At 42.1% G+C, this 20370-nt stretch overlaps 1 protein-coding gene across 1 annotated transcript in view; it reads right to left on the bottom strand.

Moving 5' to 3' along the window:
* The window catches only part of ENOX1 (ecto-NOX disulfide-thiol exchanger 1), a 153215-nt gene that overhangs the window by 25835 nt on the left and 107010 nt on the right, over nucleotides 1-20370 (bottom strand). The window contains exons 10-11 of the mRNA XM_010583421.1: nucleotides 17562-17746; nucleotides 2040-2147 (exon numbers count right to left, since the gene is read on the bottom strand). Coding sequence (XP_010581723.1) covers nucleotides 2040-2147; nucleotides 17562-17746 — 293 coding nt within the window. The remainder of the gene's footprint in view (nucleotides 1-2039; nucleotides 2148-17561; nucleotides 17747-20370) is intronic.

Genomic DNA, 20370 nt, shown 5'->3' with positions numbered 1-20370 from the left:
ACTTCTCCCAGTAGGGTGTCCCAGCCTGGACGCGGCTGGGTTGAGGCAAGTGGATGGGTGGGAGATGTGCTGAGCCAGCAGACGTGCTCGGACACGGCCGCACGTCTCCGTGCAAAGACGTCCCTGGTGGGGCAAGGTAGGAGCCCTCCGCCAGCTTGAGATGAAAAGGCAGATTTCAGCAAACGTATCACAAAGAAAAGCCATGCAATCAAGGCGGGAGCCCGGTGCTATTTGTTTTTGAAAGAAATGTTCGTATTGACCCTGCCAGATGATTTTCAATAGCCGTTGTGGATGAAACACACAGATGAGCTCTGGTGCTTGTAGAAGAAAACTGTGAGCCTTGGCAAGTGGGGGTCATTACTGCTAGGGCTTCTGCTGTTCTGGAAAGTTTTGGAACTCGTTCAGCTTTGTTGGAGAAGCACACTGGCTGCGTAGCACTCCTTAGGAATTCCAGCTACTTACAGTCTTGGCCTTAGGCATGTTTCAGAGCTAATTCTCCAAAGAAATGCAGATCCATCCTGCCTTTCTTCCAGCTACTGTTTCGTCTGTCTGCCTAGCATGAGTGCACATTTGATTTGCAATTAGGAGGAGTCTGCAGAGATTCAAAAGTCTGCCCTGGTGGTCCCTACTGGGGCCTAGCATTGTAAGATCTTCTTATATGTTTTTGCAGCATTTAATTGTTACCAAGACGTAAAATAACTTCATGCAATTTCATTTTTTTTCTAAGTATTTTATAAGGCTATACCATGACTGCCATGTAAAAATGGAAATGAGATGCAATTAACTCAAGAGATCCAGTGGATTCTGTGTTTATAAAGATTCTGCCATTATCAAATCCATTCTTCCTCATGGTGTTTTGTATAATACACTCTTGCATCATCTCTCATTTAGAAGGTTATCTCTGTAACCAAAAGTGCTAAGTCCAGAATCTCAATTATTAGTTTCTAGAATATATTTGTTACTAGATATTTCAAAGACAAATGCTAAATGTGAAACAATGCCACAGCTTTCATAATGATAATTTAAAACATCTGAAATAAGCATAATTTACTTTTCCCAATATGAACATTAAATGTATAAACCTGTGTTCAAACATATTCAGACATACATGCTGAAAAATCTTGACCATAAGAATCATCAGTATTTTGAGTCTCTGCCTCTAAGCAATTCAGATCCCACAGTCTTTAAACTGCAAACGCTTAACCAAGCCACTAAATATTTCAGCTCAAAGTTTATATAGAAAGGACTGAAATAAGGTCTCAAAGCAGAGACTGTGCCTGTGCAGCACAGGTGGGGATTTGTGATTTCAGTGTCTCCAAGCCACGTGGTCTGTACAGACAACATTTATTTATGCACACTGTGCTTGCGCACGATGCACTGTTTTATCTCCAGATTTACAGATTTAGCACCAGGTTTTCTTTTTGCTTTGTAACTATCCATCTTACCATGCTTATAAAACAATACTATCACATGTCCTTCTCAGTGTCATAGAACACCTTATTATCAAGGAAGGCGTGATAAGCAGTTTTACAGATGTTTGCTTCTCACTGCTTAAATAAGTGCATTGATAACTACTTTTTTAATGCCATTATGATAAACTTCCTTGTATACTCACATCTGCATGAATAACACAGGAGATGCCAAGCTCTTTTTTTTTTTCAATACTAGTCTTAAAAGAGCTGTTTTGTTTCAGGTATATTTCACCCTCCCAATATTTTTTTTTTAATTCAGAGCGAAAACACACATCACTGATATCTATGTAGAATAACATAAGAGGAAATGTTACTCAAGACATGAAATTCATTCTTGGACAGTATAAAATAAGGGTCCCTTTTCACTCTGTTTTCTCAAACTCTCGTGTTAGCCTCAGCTGCGTTCACAAATGCTAATCAGAGCAGACACACAGGCCACATAAGGTTATGTCTTGCTCACAGCATATTCTGTGGTCAGACTCCTATGGATACTGGAGGTGAAGCCACGAGTCCTCCGTCCCCTTCGCATGCCTCAGCCGGCATTTTAATCCCACCAGAAACACTCACCTGTTCCTGCAGGACTTTAAGCATCGCTTGTGTATGTGTTTGCTCTTCCTTGGCTTGCTCCAGTTCGGATTTTTTGTTATTTAATTCTTCCTGTATGCTCAGCAATTGCTGCACAAACCAAAGAAGTTTCTGGTTAGCATTGTCGGATCCAAAGCGGTTTTAAATCCTCAGTTTGATAAATCCTCATTTCAAACAATGCTTTGCAGTCTGCTCCTACATTTATTATTGTTGCATAATCTACTGCGTCTAAATGGACCAGAGGTAAATTATTTTCATCTGCCTCTCCTTCTGCAGCAGTGCTCCACGAGTAATGCATCTGTTAATGTGTGTTAAGCTATTTGTTACATTAAAGTAGAAACTCCTGGTACAGTATATCACCCACAGAACGACTGTCACATTCATCTGAACCAAAATCTTATTTGTAGAAGTATATGCGGTGGTTTTAATAATACTAGGGTAAACACTATGGTACATAAATAATTTAAAAGCTCAGCCCTTTAATATAATTAGTCATTGGCCCACAGCCATTTTCATTCTATGCAAAGCAATATTCTGGAAAGCTTTCACACTGAGTTGCCAAGAAGACAAAAGCTTCCTTTCTTTCCCTTGTGCTGTGATATTTTATTAGATCAGGAAGACTGACACCCTACAATCAATGTATCAGCCAGGAAGACTGTTGATCTGAACTGTCAAAACAAAAACCTATGACCAAAACCTATTTTTATGAAGAGAATTCTGGGATGTAGGGACACCTTTAAAAGCCCGCGTCCCCTGGTCTTGGCTAGCTTTAGGTTCTGCATGGATTTATGGTGACTGTCAAGAGCAGGTCAGTAGATTTAATTAACTCTGAAATAATTATATATTTTTGTATTGATGCAATGAACGTTAGACACTGCTGAAGAGCAAAAGGAGACAAACGCGAGATTAAAAAGGAGTTTATGGTGCTTTCCCTTAATGATCGAGAAAGGAAACTATGATTTGCTGGGGCAACATATTGCTTGTAAGCACACTCCTTTTTAAGAACTGCTTGCACGAGGAATTGCTTTACTAACCTGCGTTACTGATGTAACCATGTGTCTAAGCATCTAAAGCTTAGTTTATGTTTGTGCTCAGGACCAGAAACTCTGACTCAAACCGATGTTCAGCATCTTGGTAAGTTACAGATAGCAAACCTAGAAATAGTCCCTGGCCTTCTTCCACTGCGCTGGAAGTCCCAGGCATCAAAGGACTTGGCACCAGTATTGTTTTCAGAGCTGCTTGGAAACAGATGACATTTCAGGGACTGATGGAGTTATTGGTAGTGTATTTCTGTTGTAAGTGAACACCAGTATGATGGATTAATTCAGCCACCGAAGTAAAAATACATGTGGGTATATGTCTGATTATCTCTCACACGCTCTACAGTCCAGCTGGGGTAGCTTTTTGATGGATCTTGCCACCTGGACTGCTCCCTGGGAGCCTTCGAGAGACATTCAGGTATGTGTGTTCACTCTACCACAGCACAAGAGCATTTCAAATCTCAAGATTTTACATGAAATGACAAGGTCTCTTCCACTGAGGCTGTTGCCCAACCAACTTTTGCGTGGGAAGCTCCACTTCAGCATTTCCTGACAAGGGACGGACTGCCACCTCAGGCCTGTGTTCATCTTGCCTGTTGGGTACTACCCCCTACATTTTCAGAAGATACACTGAATTTGTGTATACTGTCATATGTCACACACTGATACCCATTCAGGTCCTTAGCACTGTTATACCTTTCCAGACATTTGATAACTTTTTAGCCCAGAAGGCACCATTTGGTCACCTCATGTAACCTCCTGTCGTTACAGACCATTGAGCTTCACCCAGGATAGCTCTAGCTGATGTGTGCAATTTAGAAAGAAGGGACTCCAATCCTCGGAAGAGAAGCAGAGCATACAAGGCACCAGAAAGTTAGCATAAACCCTTTTGAGGGTCACTAGCTGAGACACCTGAGGTTTGGTAAGCGGATGTGTCACCTAATAGGGGCTGGTCAAATGTCCTCTCCTTCCCAGCTGCAACCTGTTTGACCTCACACACCTGAACATGGCAAGGGCTGTTAAGAGAAAGGAGTCTTTGCCCCACATCTCAGAGTCTTCCCTGAGCAGATATGTCTCACCCGTGTGGCCAGCCTCTGACGATTCAAAGGGAAGAGCCAAAACGAATGAAACGATCCTCACACAAAGCCAGGAATGGAGCTAGCCAATTAGGCACTGGGGGAGGGAAGCCCTCCTTTCTGTCTCCAGGCAATCCGCTGAAACCTTGAAGCATGGGATTTGATTATCATCATCTCAACACGGTGCTATGAGTACTAGGGAGTCTGAGGAGGAACTCACAAGAGATCTTGTTTGCTCCACAGCCTCTGAAGGGAGTGAATAGCCATGCATACCCAAGGAGAACATCACCGCCATCCAGACTGCACCTTCGTCCTGGTTCAGAGATTTTACTCCAGGTTCTGGGAGAAACCCTAGAGCCCATCCTTCTGAACCATATAAACTCCCATTTGGAAGACCCCAAGTGAGTTTTCAGTTCATCTCTGCCCCTGGAAAGCCTTTTCACTACCGAATGACTGTTACAAATGGGAAACCAAGTTCCACTTATGTGTTGAACTTACTACACTTCCACCAGAACTGAAATCTCCTTCTTCATCATACCCACCCTCTCCCCATGGTTCTTCCATGGCCAAGTTTTACATACCACAGATCAGCTCACAGACTTCCACTGTATTATTTTCACATCTCCCACTGTGATTTAGTCTAATTATATCCCTCTTCCTTTGATCCTGACTTTGTGTTTGAGGCAATTTTTTCCAAAACTGTCCGAGCATGGGGGGAAGCTGTGTAGAAGACGCTCCCTGAGAGCACGAGAGATGCTCCCTGTTCTGCAACTTTGTACTTGGCTCTGGACCAGCCAGGAACAGGAATCCCAGGAAAATATCCAACGTGCTCAGTTTCCCCGCGGTAAGAAAGTGTGCATTCTGGTTGCAGTATGACCTGCAAAGCACTTGATATGAGATAAAACATTCCAGCAGTCTTAATTTGACTTAAGTTAAACTGTCAACTACTGCAGGCTTACTGTGTGCGCATAGGCTTATATTTTCAAAGACAGCAAATGGGGCCTATTTTCATGGGGGTGGAAAACAGAGTATCTGTAACTAAGGTACCATATTCCCAGTCACACATAAGGTTTTTCATTCACAGAACTGTGACCTTCCTATCCAATCCCCAAAGATGACAGAATTGTTTAAACCTTGTAGCCATCCCCTGGGGGTTTAACCTCTTTCTTTTTCTCTCCCTCGTATTTATCTCAAAAAGCTGCAGAACCTGCTAATTTTGCATGGGTCAGCTTCTGAAATTTCTTTTTCATGAGTGGTTGGTGCCACCACCAAGAAGTTGTAACAAGGAGTTATACCTGCCAAACAGCACATTTTTCCCTTCTAGACTCATTTTGGAAAATGAAGAAATAGATTTGACTGAAAAAAATATCAGCCTAAGACAGACGAACAGGGTGAAAAATTTCAGCACAAACACGTGATGTTTGGCAAAATTAGAAGCAAACGGGAAGAGGATCTTAAACTGGCAGGAATGAGGTAAGTTTCATAACAGGGACTGCTGTCATGCCTGCTTATAAACAGACAGCCTCGCCATAAAGATTGTGATGAATGATGCCAAGATGATGGTATTTAATTATTCAGAATTATTTTGGTTTTCACATAAATGCGCTTATTAAAAATTGATCCTATAGACATTTCTTCTGCCCTTCAGATTGCTTGCAAGTATATGCCACGATCAATTAAAATAAAAAATGGTTCTTGGTCTTAATGTTTGTGCTGTCTGATAGTGTTCCACCTACTTTGCCATCTCACCCAGCCTTTGTGCCAGAGCTTCCCCCCGTGCCCACCCACCCACGCAGCATTTGCTATCCTGCTTCCCACGTGTTATATCCTGCTGGCTTGTCTCACGGCTACTGCCAGCGCAGCTATCAAAGTGTCCTTTCCTTCAATCTCCTCTCACCTCTCTGGCCATTTCCTTTAAGCCCTGATGTCCCCAACTTTGTGGCACAGCCATGGTATTCAGACAGCGGTTACCCAGTTCCCTCAGGCAAAGGAGTGACTTCTTGGTTACACAGCCAGGAAATACCTGGCTCATTCTTCTGCTCTCTTCCAGTGGTCCTCAATGTGCAATTCTTTGGGTCTCTGAGGGTCCCCTGCAAGTTATGCAAGGGTCTTTTCCCCGAGCCAAAATCCCAGTGTCAGGAAGCAGAAAAGCATCTCACGGTGCTCGTCGCAGCTCTGAGGATCCTGGAGAGAGACACCTGCACAGCCCAGAGCTCCACCAGCACCAGGCTGGAAGCTCAGCTGGTCTACGTGCAACCAAAATGTAGGTTGACCCCTAAGAGATGAAGCTGTGGAGTAGGTCCAGATCAGGCCGGTAGACGTCACTGATATCCTCTTACTGGCATTTCCAGAGAGGAGACAGGAAAGGAGAAAGAATTAACCTACAGGTCGTCTCTCTAGAGATCAATCACTGCATTTTAGACAAAAAAAATGCAAGACAGATTGCTTGTTTCCAGCAGCAGCTCTGGAGCTGCTCTGTATAGAAATGGTAAATATCACTCTCCAGTGTTAAGATTCATGAGGACCAAATCCTCCCCGTACATAAGCAGGTAACTAATTTCTTTATATGGGGGGGAAGGGTGTGTGTGTTTTATTTTGTTTTTTTCACACATTCCCACCCCCAATGCTGAATCTCTGTCAGAGACAGTTCAGCACCGCCCATATTGCGTAGATCTCAAAAGTGCAGACAGAAAATTACCATCTTAAACCAATCTTCGCAGCTTCTGAAACATTAAATATAGATGGCATTATTGAAGCCGGCTGAATTACTCAGACTGTGTACAATGCGGTGCCAGTGTGGCCAAGAATGCTAACAACCAAACAACACACAGTGCCTTGAAATATATGAGAAGCCCTAAAGGGAAAGTAATAGCTTGCTGTTGTGTACCACTGTGCAGCCATGAAATACTCCTTCTCTTTCCTCCCCTCCTCCCCGCCCACAGTTCTTCACTGCTCCCCAAAAGGCCCTGTTACATGTCTACATTTAAATATAAATTACGGACATATCTAGAAGTGTGGTCATACACCGAGCCTAGCAGGACAGAGAAGGGTCTCAGAAGGAAAGCGTGGTTTCCAGCATGAAACCATCAACTTGGTACGCTAAGAAAAGGGAGGCAGATCAGAAGAGACCGCAGGGCCTGAGGCTGTACTTAAGATACTGTAAGGCTGACAGAATAATGAAAAAGGAAAACCAGCATTTGCCACAAGTTTAGCAATTATACTGCTGAATGGTCCTGCCCCTGCTGTTTTGGTTATGGTTTTCTCTACAGCTGCTTGAAATGAAATATGAAAAGGTTACAAAGACCTTAAAGAAAGGGAAGAAAAGACGAGCAGACAAAAGAACGCCTCCGAGGTGGGAGCGCTGACTTTGAACACAGGTTGTGCAGGCATTTTCAGCAAACCCAGCCTGTTCAGCCACGGGAAGGAGGCACAGACTCTCTCTGACGTATCTGCAGTAGCTGCAGAGTGTCCAGAAAAGATCTGTGGCAAACTCTTCTGAAATGAGTATATCAGTCAAAGAGGGATGCTCTTACATAGCCTAACTGAGCCAACTCAGCTGAATGGTCATCTTAGACACCTAGTCAACTCAGGCAAACTGAATTCTATCAATATCATGTTTTGGGGAAGCATATTACTCTCCACTTACTACCTACAGGGAATATATTCCTATACAGGAAAAAATGGGGAGATCTGATTCACCAGGTGCCTAAAATGAAGGCAAAACTTATGTGCTGGCTGTATCCCAACCAAGGCTGCCTTTTTCAGTCCCAATGAAATCAAGGCTTGCACACTAAACAGTAACCCTGGGAAGCAGTTCTCACTTGTGCAGAAGTGCAGTCCTTTCCCCTAGACTACACTAGAATCAGAGATCTAAAAAGTATGAAATCACAGGCATTGAAAGGACTGCAGAGTTCTCCTAAAAATTAAAACACTCACTTATGTTAGCAATTTCTGAGGTTTTGTTTTCTTTTTTTTTCCCCCAAGTAAAACCTTGCTGTGTCTTTTCTAACTTTATTTTATAGAAAGAAAAAGAAGTTGGAGTTTGCCAAATGGAAAAGGACAAAAATCAGCAAGGAAAATTAGTGTTTCAAAATTCTTAGAGGCTGTTCGCAAATACAGAGGGGAAGAACGGTAAATATTTATTTTCAGAATCCTCCTTAGGTAGAAGGAAAAGAAATAATGAATCAAAAAGAAATCTCAGGTACACAACAAATTGCAAAATAAAAATACAAATCCCTCTCCCAGTCCTTCCACGGACAGTCTGGAAGAGTGTTTTTCTCTTTTTGTAAGACAGACAAGATTTCATATCACAAATGGCCAGCACATGGCAGGCTTGAATAATGAGAAAGTGACTTCCCAGCTGAGCAAATATGCATTAGTAACAAGACGCTGATGAGGCCAGACAAATCACCAAGGAAACAGGAGAATATGAAAGACAAGTCAAAGAAGCTTTAGAAATGAGCCCTCAAGGAAGTTAGCCATGTTGCAGCAGTAAGGGCAACATACATGCCATCCTCATGGATGACAAGGCATTATTAAAACAAAGAGTATGACTGTGGATTTTTTTTAAGGGAGTAAAAAGAAACACAGTGTAATAGCACAATGTTTCTCATCCCTCCCACCTCTCAGGGACGGCCTGTGTCATAGGAACCACGCGGATGGCGTTATTTGGATGGATGGGGTAGTTTGCAATGACAAAAAAGTCCAAGTCCTGACACCCCCTGCCCTGGGCTGGTGAAGAGCTGCATGTGGATCAACATCCCAGCTCCTGCTTGTTGGGCGTCCACCTGCAAAGTGAGTTTCCCTGATTCTTTGGCCAGAGACAAAGACCATGCTGACCATGTTAGCTCCACAAGTTAACCGCCTCAGAGGGGGCCGGGGAGCTGGACACGCACCTGATGGGTGAGCACGTATGGTGGCACTACTGAAGAACTCCGTCCAGCGGCTTCTTTCGGGAGATGTTTACCATAGTCCTGTCCTCCCTGCTATTAGATTGACTGCAGAGGTCCTACAGCTTTTCAGCACTTCGAGTAGGAGCAGGCAGGAGTGAACCCGAGAAATATGCCAAATGAGAAAGCAGACAGATGGACACAGACACAGTGAAACTACCTTAAGGGAGGTTACAGAGAAGATGGAGTCAGGCTTTTCTTGGATAAGGGCTGAGGGTGAATAGACAAATACTCAACAAGGAACATTTCTATTACATATAAGGAAAGTATTCCACAGTGAGGGTGGCCAGCCACTTGAACAAGTGCTCAGAGAAGCTGTGGACCCTCCATCTTTGGAGGTACTGAGAACATAGCTGGACAAGGTCCTCAGCAAAACTGAAACAACTCCAGAGCTGCCCCTGCTTTGAGCAGAGGCATGGTGTACGTGACCTCCAGATGTACCTTCTGACATGTTCTTCTGTGATTCTAAAGAATACCTAATAGATAACAGGTAATTAGTTCTCAAATTCTTTTATTTCTATGAGGCATAGTAATTCAGCCACACCAGCTACAAAAGGCAGTGTTAGGAGTTGGACAGCAGATGAAAGGAGACCATGGACAGTGCAATGAATGGCTTAAGAGCCAGTCTATAGCTTTCTTTTGTCAAGTAATTTTTAAGTATATCTCTTACTCCTCAAGAAAGACTAGTTCTCTTCGGTCAGCTATGGACTTCTGCAGTAAATGAGGAAAAGAGCCAAGTACTTAGGAACATTACAGAATCAATCCCTCCTCTCAGAAGTTAAATTCTCCCAATTGACTAATAGCTACTTAGTGCTAGCATCAGGGAGCCCTCTCTGGGATCTGATTCCACAGCAGATTGCACATGGTCTTTGATTTTGATGGGATCTGACTTTTACAGCAGATTACACATGGTCTTTGATTTTGATGGTGGCCTGTGGAGGGGAGAAGCCTGGCCAAAGCCCATTGCACCTTGTCAAGAAAGCTCCCTCCTACCTTTGCTAAATGAGGTGATTGGCATATTACATAGTCCTTGACTTTACTGGCAACTGGTGAGTGGACAGGTGGGCTTACAGTTTGCTCTGATCCCGATCAAAAGAAGAGGGCTGATTGCAGATGAGCATTATCTCCCCTCTGCCCTCATAGCTGCCCTACAAGGCACCCAGTCAGCACCTGGTATGATGCACAGTCAGAAGAAGCCATGATCATCCACTCATAGGAACCTCATCTTCTCCAAACTCTCACCTGGACCCGTCCGTTGTGGATACCTCCTCACCAGGCAATGGCACCTGAACTGTATGATCCCATCTCTTTCATGGGACCGCAAACGAGCACGCTCTTTCTCAACAAACCAAATTAGATTTTTTTTGAATTTTGATTTCCTATTCAAGAAAAAATATCTTATTTATTTTGAAGGAGAATAAAAAGACCTGACACATTTTAATTAGAAGAATAACATTAGGGAAGAGAATCAATTTACCCAGCGTAATTCCCATTGAAACACAATTCCTAGCAGAGGAAGCAGAGTTCCTAGTAATGATAGCATAAAACACATTTGAAAACTATGTAATCAGCAAGCCAATGCTAGTATTTAGGATCTTTTAAAGAATTCATGTAAGATCACTGGACTGTAAAACTTATGAGATCTGTCCTTTACCACCACTAAACTACACAAGCATGTTAATGAAGCTAGTAGTTGATTCCTTTTATATTTTAAATAAAATTTGTGCACCCAATTATTTCTCTCCAAAGTCTTTATTCTTGCTGCCAATCTCAGTTTAGCTTTACCAGTGGTAGCAGGCAAAAAGATGCTACCTTCCATCATCTTACCACTAGAACAGCTATCGAGAATATGGTGCTTAAAGCATCTGTGGGCCCTCATTTACACTTCCCCTAATATTGTTGGAGCGGTGGTGGCAGAAGTAGGAAATTAAACACTACTTTCAATAAGGAAAGGTTGATAAACACAGAGGAGAACCCATTTGGCTTGTCTGAGATCTGGTAAATAATTAGCACTTAATTGCCAGCTGCTCTTTTTTTTTAAAATATAATCCGAAAAAGTAAGTATTTTCTGGAAGTTTGACTGCGGACAGTACTGTACAGAGCCCTGAAAAGCACAAGGGAACAAAAATAATACTTATGTGAACATTTCTCTCTGTCCTGGGAGCAGACATATTTTTTAACCAGTTTCCAAATATCAACCGTTGGGCGAGAGAAGAAGAGACAGGCCTGGAAGTGAACATCTGGACATTGGGTCCAGTCTCTTGCACTTGTCCTGTATCTGTTCCCTATAAAATTATCAGTGTTGATCAATATTGCCGTTACTACTCCAGTGCCACTTTTATAGGAAAACAGAAAAATCTTAACTGGAATTCATACCGCAAGAGCAGTAATAAAAAACATTTCCAACTTAATTATTCTGGTCTGTTTATTCAGCAGGTAAAATGCAAATAAAAGGGGTAATGTTTTTATCCCTTTTACTTACTCTTCTTTTTAATACTGCATTTAGAGAAGAATCAGTTTATAGTTGTGCGTAAGTACATTGGGTGGGTTATAGGCTGAATAGATGTTTGGTAAGCAAAAAGTAGGTGGATAAAAAAAAGACTACAAATCTCCTCTGCATTTAGGCTTTATTAATAAATACAGCCATAACATGCTCCATCTATTCAACAATGATGTTAATGTCAGTGCTAAACTGCTCCTAGAACCCGTATATTTAAAGGTAAATGGTTGTTATAATGGTCATGGCGCTCACATGGCACCAGATTGGGCAATTTTCAGTCAACGGCATATGTGTCTGTGACTTCTGACATTTCAGAAAGTTTGTATGTGAGAGAAAGGAATGGCTGTGACAGTTAACAACATCTGCGAAGGATCTGAGAGCTGCAGACCTAAATGCCAGCTGAGGCTTATTGGAAATTAATACGCGGTAGATTGGTTAGAAGAGTGATGTGGAAAAAAAGTTTTACGACACCTATCCTACTAGCTGTTGAAACCTCCTGGACAGAAATGTGCTTTTCCTTCCTGCTCCCACTGAAAGAGAAAGGACCATGGGAATAGTCAGTTCTTCCATTACTTGTATGAGAAAAAACTACATTTCATATAGGATAGGAGAGGAAAGAACTGAGCAATGCCATCTTTACTTGTAAAAAAAAGTTCTGCTAGCTCAGTGAGGACATCTGAAAATGGACTAGCTCTGCTCTGGTGGCTGGGAATGGCAGAAATCCAATTCAAAAGGCAACACAGCGAGGCCAACAGTAGCTATCTCTGGCTTTCCTACTCAGAGTGGTTACTATACATTAGAGGTATATGATCTTGCTTAGAAAGCCGAGAGATGAGCCTTGTGCCATCTCCCTTTGACAAAAGCGTCCTAACCCAGCTCCCAGCGACTGTTCTGTGGAAGATGTTCACCCCACGGTCCTCGTCACCAAATACGTACCCTGGGCATCTCCCTTTGAGGGAGCAGTGAGTGTAAGGAGGGAGCTGCGATGCATTCCAGCAGCTCTTCTCACCCTCCCAAGCACAACAGGGAGGCATATTACAGACCAAATTGTCCTTCCCTGGATGAACACTGAAAGCCCGTAATGACTGCTAGTCACCTGGCATTTATCAGAGCCCTTTAAAAAAAAAAGGTGTATAAGTCTCAGGCGCACGTGCTATTTATTTTACATGCTAAAGGATTAGTAAACTGCAAAAGCTAGTCCTCGGTGGGTAGGAAATGTCAGGAGCAAAGTGGCCTTTGCAGCAAGACCTTGAGTTGCATATTGAACAGCAAGGACAGGGAGGTATTGAATAGGTGATGATTAACCGTGTGCTCGCTCTCTGCGGCACTGAACGGGGAAGGGTCTCTGAGGTATATGAAGTGAGATACACAGGCAGTAGTTCTGGCAATTCCTGGCTTCTGAGTGCTCAGGTTCGCAACCTGCATTGCTATTTGAGCAAAATTGATATTGTCCAGGGGAAAAAAAAAAAAAAGAAGACAAGACAAAAGAGGACTTTTCATCACGCTGCCTCAGTGACACCCATGTGGGTCATCAACAGGGCCAGAATATGTTCAGCCTGATGCTGAGACACCCTGAGCTACCTAACAGAGTCGGTGGCACCCACAGCAGCGTATCGGCCTTTATGTCAGCCCTACGCCGACCACCCACGACTGTTCCTATTGTTTTTTGCTTCCCACCCCAAGCGCTAATTTTAGGAGAGGCACCCCACCCCGCGCATCCCCCGCTCGTGCAATAACCCCATGGCTTGGCTTTAATGCATCACCACCAAGGAAGGGGAGTTCATGCTGTCGCTGGGCGTTAGGGTTAGGAACCCCAGCTCGGCTAATGAATCAGGGCCCTTAATGAGGTGCCTCTTAAATGTCCCAGATACACCCCAGCATGAGCAATAGCAGCACTGTTGTACGCTCTCCGGAGAAAACATAGGTGGAAGCATGATTTAGATGGGGATTTTTGGATGACACCCTTGCCTGTAGGAGCTTAAATTCAGCCCATCACGCTCAGGGAGCTGTGAGAGAAAAGAACATTATCATACATTTACATGGTGCGATGAAGCGCCGTGCAGAATTACCAGTCTATTGGCAAATGAACCAGTTCAGGAATCAGGACAGCTGTGCAAGCACGGCACCATACCTTGGCCAATTAAGCCTGCCAAAAAGGTGGAACTAACTTGCTCAATTAGAGAGCCGTGCTGAAGGAGGTGTGCTCTGTAGACTTAGGACTAACTTGAGGAGTAAAACATTGCACCGATGGCTGTGCTATGGAGGTGGTTCATGAACAACCCTGGATAACCATTAAATTCTAAAATTTACTTGGAAATGTGCTAATGAGTGCCATCTCCTATGTGGCCAACTGACATTTTTCAAAGGCTTCCAATGTTATCAGTTTCAGGCAGATTTTATAAAGGATATGGAAGCCACATCATTAATTCAATAGCGATTCACTGCCAAATTCTGAGTCCTTGTTTCAAAGCATGAAGGTGGTAAGTGCATTTCCTCAAGAATTTTCTTTGGTGGACAACTAACAAGAAAAGCATAGTTTTCATGCTTTGTCTTTGGAATGGCTGAAACATTTTGACGAGAATTTTTTCAAAAGAATTTTGGTTGCTACTCCACATGGAATACGATAACCCAAATGGTTAAAATTTGGAGAAATTATAGACCCACTGAAAACTGAGTCTTATAATGGCAAGCAGTAAGCAACACTACGAGGTGATATTTTCTGCATTACCTATAGGCATGTATCTGGTAAAACATTTCAGACAGACAGACAAGATTTAAAAAATTCTTACAGCTGTGCTGTGAAGTATTGTAAAAATAGTTACAACTAAAACATCCTCCCTTGTGATCACAGACTTTGTTAGAGAATGCCAAACACTGCTGCAAAAACAGAGCCATGCAAAAAGTGATCTGCTTGGTATCTGTGTTCTCATGTAGAAATAAATTGAAGGCAATACCACCTATGCAGCAGTGACAAGTTAATTCAATTTCCATCTCAAAATCAGGTAAAGTGTATCTCATTTGTTACCATGGATACAAGACATTATTTCCATTTGTTTGAGATCTCACAGTGGGTATGAAATTAAACTGTGACACAGTTTTATGGAGGAAGTTGACTAAAACCCCCATAAGTTCAATGTCATTAGTCCAAAGGATTTTCTTTTTTAGACACACTAAATAAGCAGGTTGCTACTGCTGCCCATAAGGTATACTTCATTAGCAAACATCTGTGTGATTTTGCTGATGCTACTTTAGATCAGTAGGAGTGATGGAAGAGAAAATAAACATTCACTTCACCAGTCCTGCAAATGTGGGGAAGAATCCTGAAAAATGTCCAGATGGTAGAAGTACATTCAAAATATATTGATGGTGTGTTATTTGCTATTGTTTGGCACCAAACATGTTTACAGAAAGTTTCCTGATTCTGAAAATGCATCCACTTTTTCTCAGATAAATCTGCTTTTCAGGCTGCAGCTCAAATCACTTGTTCTCTAGTTTTCAAAGTTAGAAGAAGAAGAGGTGTATGAAAAAGTGGGGGAGAATGAAGAGGAAAGAAGGAGGAAGAATACATTTTTTTAATGCTGACACATATACAGGGTTCAGGAATTCAATGGCTTTCAGTTTACCTTGTCTGAAATTAATTTTAATATATACAAAAGGATAAAAGGGAATACAGGTCTTCTTGTTAAATTATTACTACTCAAGTCCTGGCTATATGTTTAATATTTCATAGAGAGACTGATTTCCATAGATGCTGAGCACCTGCTATACCGATGGATTTCAGCTAAGGTTGTCATCTCTCAACATTTACAAAACCAAGCTGAGATAAAACAGACTCTACCTAAATCAAAGGTTTATTTCTAAATATTCATGCATGAACTGCACAAAAAGCACAAAGGTTATGGGATGCCATGACTAAGGCTAATCATTGAAATCCAAAGCCATCATTCAGCTGCTTAATTGACTGATAATTTCCCACCAAATATTCTGAACTCTACCTCCCGTGCTTCTGTGTTGTTGCCTTCCTCAGCATATTGTCAGACTGGATTATCTGCAATGTCTTCTCCAGCTCCTTGGGCCATCTCTAATTATATCCCATTGGGAGTTAGTAGGTCTGACCCCGAGATGGCAAACTAGAAAAATTCAGAACCTCACAGCAAAATTGTCATGAACATGGAAACTCTCAGAGGAATAGGGACTACAATGTCCATTGCTAGCTGAACAGAGATAAGTAAGTCACTCTCTGTTATTGACTTGCTTTATTAACATTTGCTTGAAGTTCAATAGAAATCTATTTATATTCTACAGACTTGATTATCCTTCATCCAGACCCCAGGTAGGAAATTATAATAATGCAAAATGAGCATTAGGGCTCTAGCGTTTTGATTTAGTAGTATTTTGTGCCCACTTTTCACTAATTTTAATGGAGAATTAGCACCAGGCTGAAATTTAGCACAATATTTATATATGCAGTTAAATTTAATGAAGCCAGTGATATTTAAGTATCCATTTATATAAGGATAAGATTGTGAATAGACCTCAAGCATATCTAAAGTATACTGAAACCTCAAGTATTTCTGATTAATGACTTCATCCCTAAGTTCGGGAAAGATTTTATGCCTGCATTATCGATGACTGATTTTTGATTTTTCAAATATTTTGTTCAGAAGTATTCCACTGTACCATAAATCACCCTAATTTTGTAAAACTTTGCAGGCTTAAAGGGGCTATATAAACACACGTGTAGGCTTGTCTTGTGCTCTGTTATTTGGCGTTTGGTGGGATTTGCAGGCTTGTTGGATTCGACGGGTACCGTGATAGCCATGCAATTCCTAACCCAACTAGGCAGCTCACATGTAAATTAATGTCTCCTGGGTTTTGTCATAAAAAAGCAGGTTACTGCAATCGGGAAGTGGGTGCAACTTGTCCCCTTCTGGAATCTAATAACCGGGACCGATAGAGGGGTGCCCGCGTTGCTTCAGGGCACAGATGAAGGAGGCAAAATTAACCTCTGCAGTGCCATCTCGAGAAGCTCCGTTCTAGGTGGGACCCCAATCCAGCGTCATGGTGAGACACTGCCCTTGCGCTCTGTCTCGTATCAGCTGAATACAAGTGCCTGGGCAGGAACGATGTTATACACATGCGTGTTGAAGGAGGGGTGCTTACGTGTTAGTGACGTGTCGGATGAAGCAGCGGGAGCAGTCTGGGTGCGCTTGCCAAGACTTGCCCAGCACAATGTCAGGACCACATCAACAAATAAAGGAGAACGCTTGAGATAAACTGACCCACCCCTGCAGGGACACATTGCGGTTTCTTGCTGACTGGTGTCAAAGAAAAAGCTTTGCTGCTGCACTAAACGACTTCTTTAAAAAAATGCCTGAGTGAAAAGGTTACACCCGTGGGTCAGCATAAATGATAAAAGCTCAGGAGATAGCATTGATGTTGCTATGCACTTTCAAGTTAGCAGGAGGGTAGTCTGGACGAGCTGGAGATGTCTCAGTCATCCTCAGACATGAGCAGAAAAAGACAAAGCTGAGAAGCAGAGATGCATCTGAAGATGCAGATGAATGCAAATGAAGACACCACAGAACATTGGCTATGCTACACTAGATAAACTTTCTTGAACTTTTGTGTGGAATTAGAGCCAATTGGATTAAGTCGGGAGAGCAATCGGGGATGTACTGAAGTAATTTGCTCCTAACTAGAACATGCATAAGGAGTTTTCTTGAATGATCAATGGGTTTACAGTTGATGAATTCCTAAAATAACTATCCCTAAATATGTCCCCAATTTCTCCTCCCCTTTCCCCCATCTAAAATCCGTAAAATTTTGACTCTGAAAAGAAATCAGGACCTTCATGACTAATAGTCTTAAGTACAGCACAGCCCCACGGTACCACTTTCCTAAAAAAGAAGACCTGTTCTTTTCTTCCTTAGCAATACCTGCTGCATGCCTTGCATTGTCTGCTGTAGGAACTGCAGCTGCTGGTCCTTTGTAAGGCTTTCTTCTGTTCGGAAGAGTTGTCCTTTCTCCTGTTTCAGGAGCTCCACTTCATTCCTATAAGCATCCAGCTGCCATCGAAGACTATCGTTCTCTTCCTTGAGCGCATATGCTTGGGCGGCTAGAGCTGAGAGAAAATGAAAACGTGAAGAAATCAGTAAAATGGATTGTTTCCTTACAAATAACGCAGAGGACATTGTCAGGGGAGATGACAATACAGCTGAAAGCCAGTGAGACATTCCGGAGCTGAGACAAGACCCAGCAGAGCTGAAAATGATTAGGTTCTGGCAAAGACCGTTGCTGGGAAGTTATTTCCTGGGATGGAGGGAGCCATAAAGCGACCCTGGATAATTCAAACACTACTTGCAATCTGGCTGCTAAATTTAGGCTTATATTTTAGGAAGAAACTGGCATGCAGTCCAAGGGCAAAGCACCCACCAACTTTACAACATTTTCCCAGTGATGTTATACGAACCAATACAGCCGTTTATTATTTATACTAGTGTAGTGGCCAGATGTTCCAGTCAGATCTGTGCTAAGGAATTTTGACTACATAAAGTTGCTGGATTTAGTCCCATGAGAGAGGAAACACAGAAATTCCTCTCCAATCTCACTATGAACTACTTCGTAGCAATGGTTATGAGGAACCATTTAGACGGAAAAATGATGTAATAGAGTAAAATTATATAAAATGCAAATGCTCAAAAAAAGTGTTGGCACTACAAGAACATTACTACATTAAAGACATTGAAAGACACTTAAGTCATTTCCTTAGGAAGCTCCATTTGGCCCCTTTTCAATTTAGAATGGCATTTTTATTATCATAACTGATAGCAGGTGTTTGTGAAGAAATCGATTAGTATGCAGGGATGGAAATTACATTTGCCAAATGACTTGCACAGTCTGCAATATAAGCTAAAATTTGTATAGCAAAAGGCAGAAGGCTATAAAGCATGTACTAGGAACATTATTTAAATAAATTATCCAAACATAAATACATATAGGGAAGTGTGGCATTCATTACTTTAGGGATGTGGTTATCATCCTGTAGAAGAACCACTCCTAGTAGTATTTATACTTGGCAGTAGCAGTGGTCATTTGGCATAGCAAACTGCCATACTATACAATTTTCCTTCTTGGAACCTGGTAACACAACAACATTACAGACCAGCTGTAATTAAAAAACAACGGTCTACCATAGCCAATTCTATCAACATTTGGTAACTGAAGCACATAACTGATTTACATTCCTGATTAAATCATTTCAGGCTTGGTATCACAGCATTCTTTCTTGCCCACCTACAACAGCAATATGGTTAAACTGCAAATTATAGGAAATTGTATATTAACTCCATTAATGTTAGGCGTCTCCTGACTAGACCTTCCACAGATAAAGAGTCCCCTGTTCCCCATGATAACATGATTCAAAACATTTGTGAAATTATATCAGCACTTAGATAGAAAGTCACAATATTTCATTACCGATAAAAATGTTTTATCTTTGGTAGGACAAATCTACCTTTTCTTAGATAATTTTTACTAATTTTAAAACAGTACAAATGCATTATCCAAAACAAAGTACAGTTAGCTACTATTCAAACACAGACATGGATTGGTTATTGCACTTAATTTGGATATTCTACAGAATCTCTCTGGAAGATTTAGCAACAGTTACAGTATTGTTACATCAAATTAAATTGTTCTGAAAAGCATGTAATCATCCTTCCATGACAAAATTTACCCTCAAGAAATCGCAATGATGAGTCCAATGGGCAAATAAGAGGATGAAATCCTTTTTTTTTTTTTTTGTAAGGGCCAAAAAGCTACAATAAAAGAAAGAGGGGAAAAAAAAAAAGAAAAAAGAGGCCAAGCAAATAAAAACCTCAATCTAACAAAAACTCAAGTCAAAATTAAATAGTTTGGGTTGGAAGGGACCTCTAAAGATCATCTCATTCCAACCCCGCTGCCATGGGCAGGGACATCTTTCACCAGACCAGGTTGCTCAGAGCTCCATCCGACCTGCCCTTGAACGCTGCCAGGGATGGGGCAGCCACAACTTCTCTGGACAACCTGTCCCAGTTCCTCACCATCCTCATCGTAAAGAATTTCTTCCTCACATCCAATCTAAACCTACCTTCTTTCAGTTTAAAACCACTACCCCTTGCCCTGTCACTACAGGCCTTGGTAAAAAACCCCTCTCTGTCATTTGTGCTCTCTTTCTCCTATCAATTAGACTCTCCCACAACTTAAAGGTTTTTTTTTAAAAGTAATACTCAAATCCAGCCAGAAACTGCCTACCCTTCTGCCCTCTGGCAGCATGAAAGGAGGCCATCACGGGCATACTCAGGTTTTTACAGTGGCTTGGCAGCAGTAATTCATCTGCTGTCCATCACCTAACCCAGCTCTTAAAAAACTTCTGAGAGCTGCTGTGTAAGCGGAGGGCGTAAGGCCAACGTACTTGTTTCATTTCACTGAAATGTGGGTTAGGACCGAGATTCAGATGAGGTTCAGGCTGCCCTACCTGGAAAAGCTGCCGTTGTCTACTTTTCTGGGTCACGCTACAGCCCGGTTGGAGAACTCCTTCTCCTTTTTGTCGTCCTATGTGAGTTCAGGCTACTGGGGCAAGGGACAGCACGAGAAGTCTGCTACAGGGGCAGCAAATTAGGGGCAATGGGAAGGGCTACGACACATTGCAAAGGTAAGTAACCCGTAGGTGACGAACCTATTGGCGTTTGAAAAATAACTCATCCA

This window comes from Haliaeetus leucocephalus, unplaced genomic scaffold, assembly GCF_000737465.1.
Source record: "Haliaeetus leucocephalus isolate CR32 unplaced genomic scaffold, Haliaeetus_leucocephalus-4.0 Scaffold897, whole genome shotgun sequence".
NCBI classification, from domain to species: domain Eukaryota; kingdom Metazoa; phylum Chordata; class Aves; order Accipitriformes; family Accipitridae; genus Haliaeetus; species Haliaeetus leucocephalus.
Note: the sequence above shows the minus strand (reverse complement) of the source record. Positions and strands in the feature narration are given on the sequence as shown.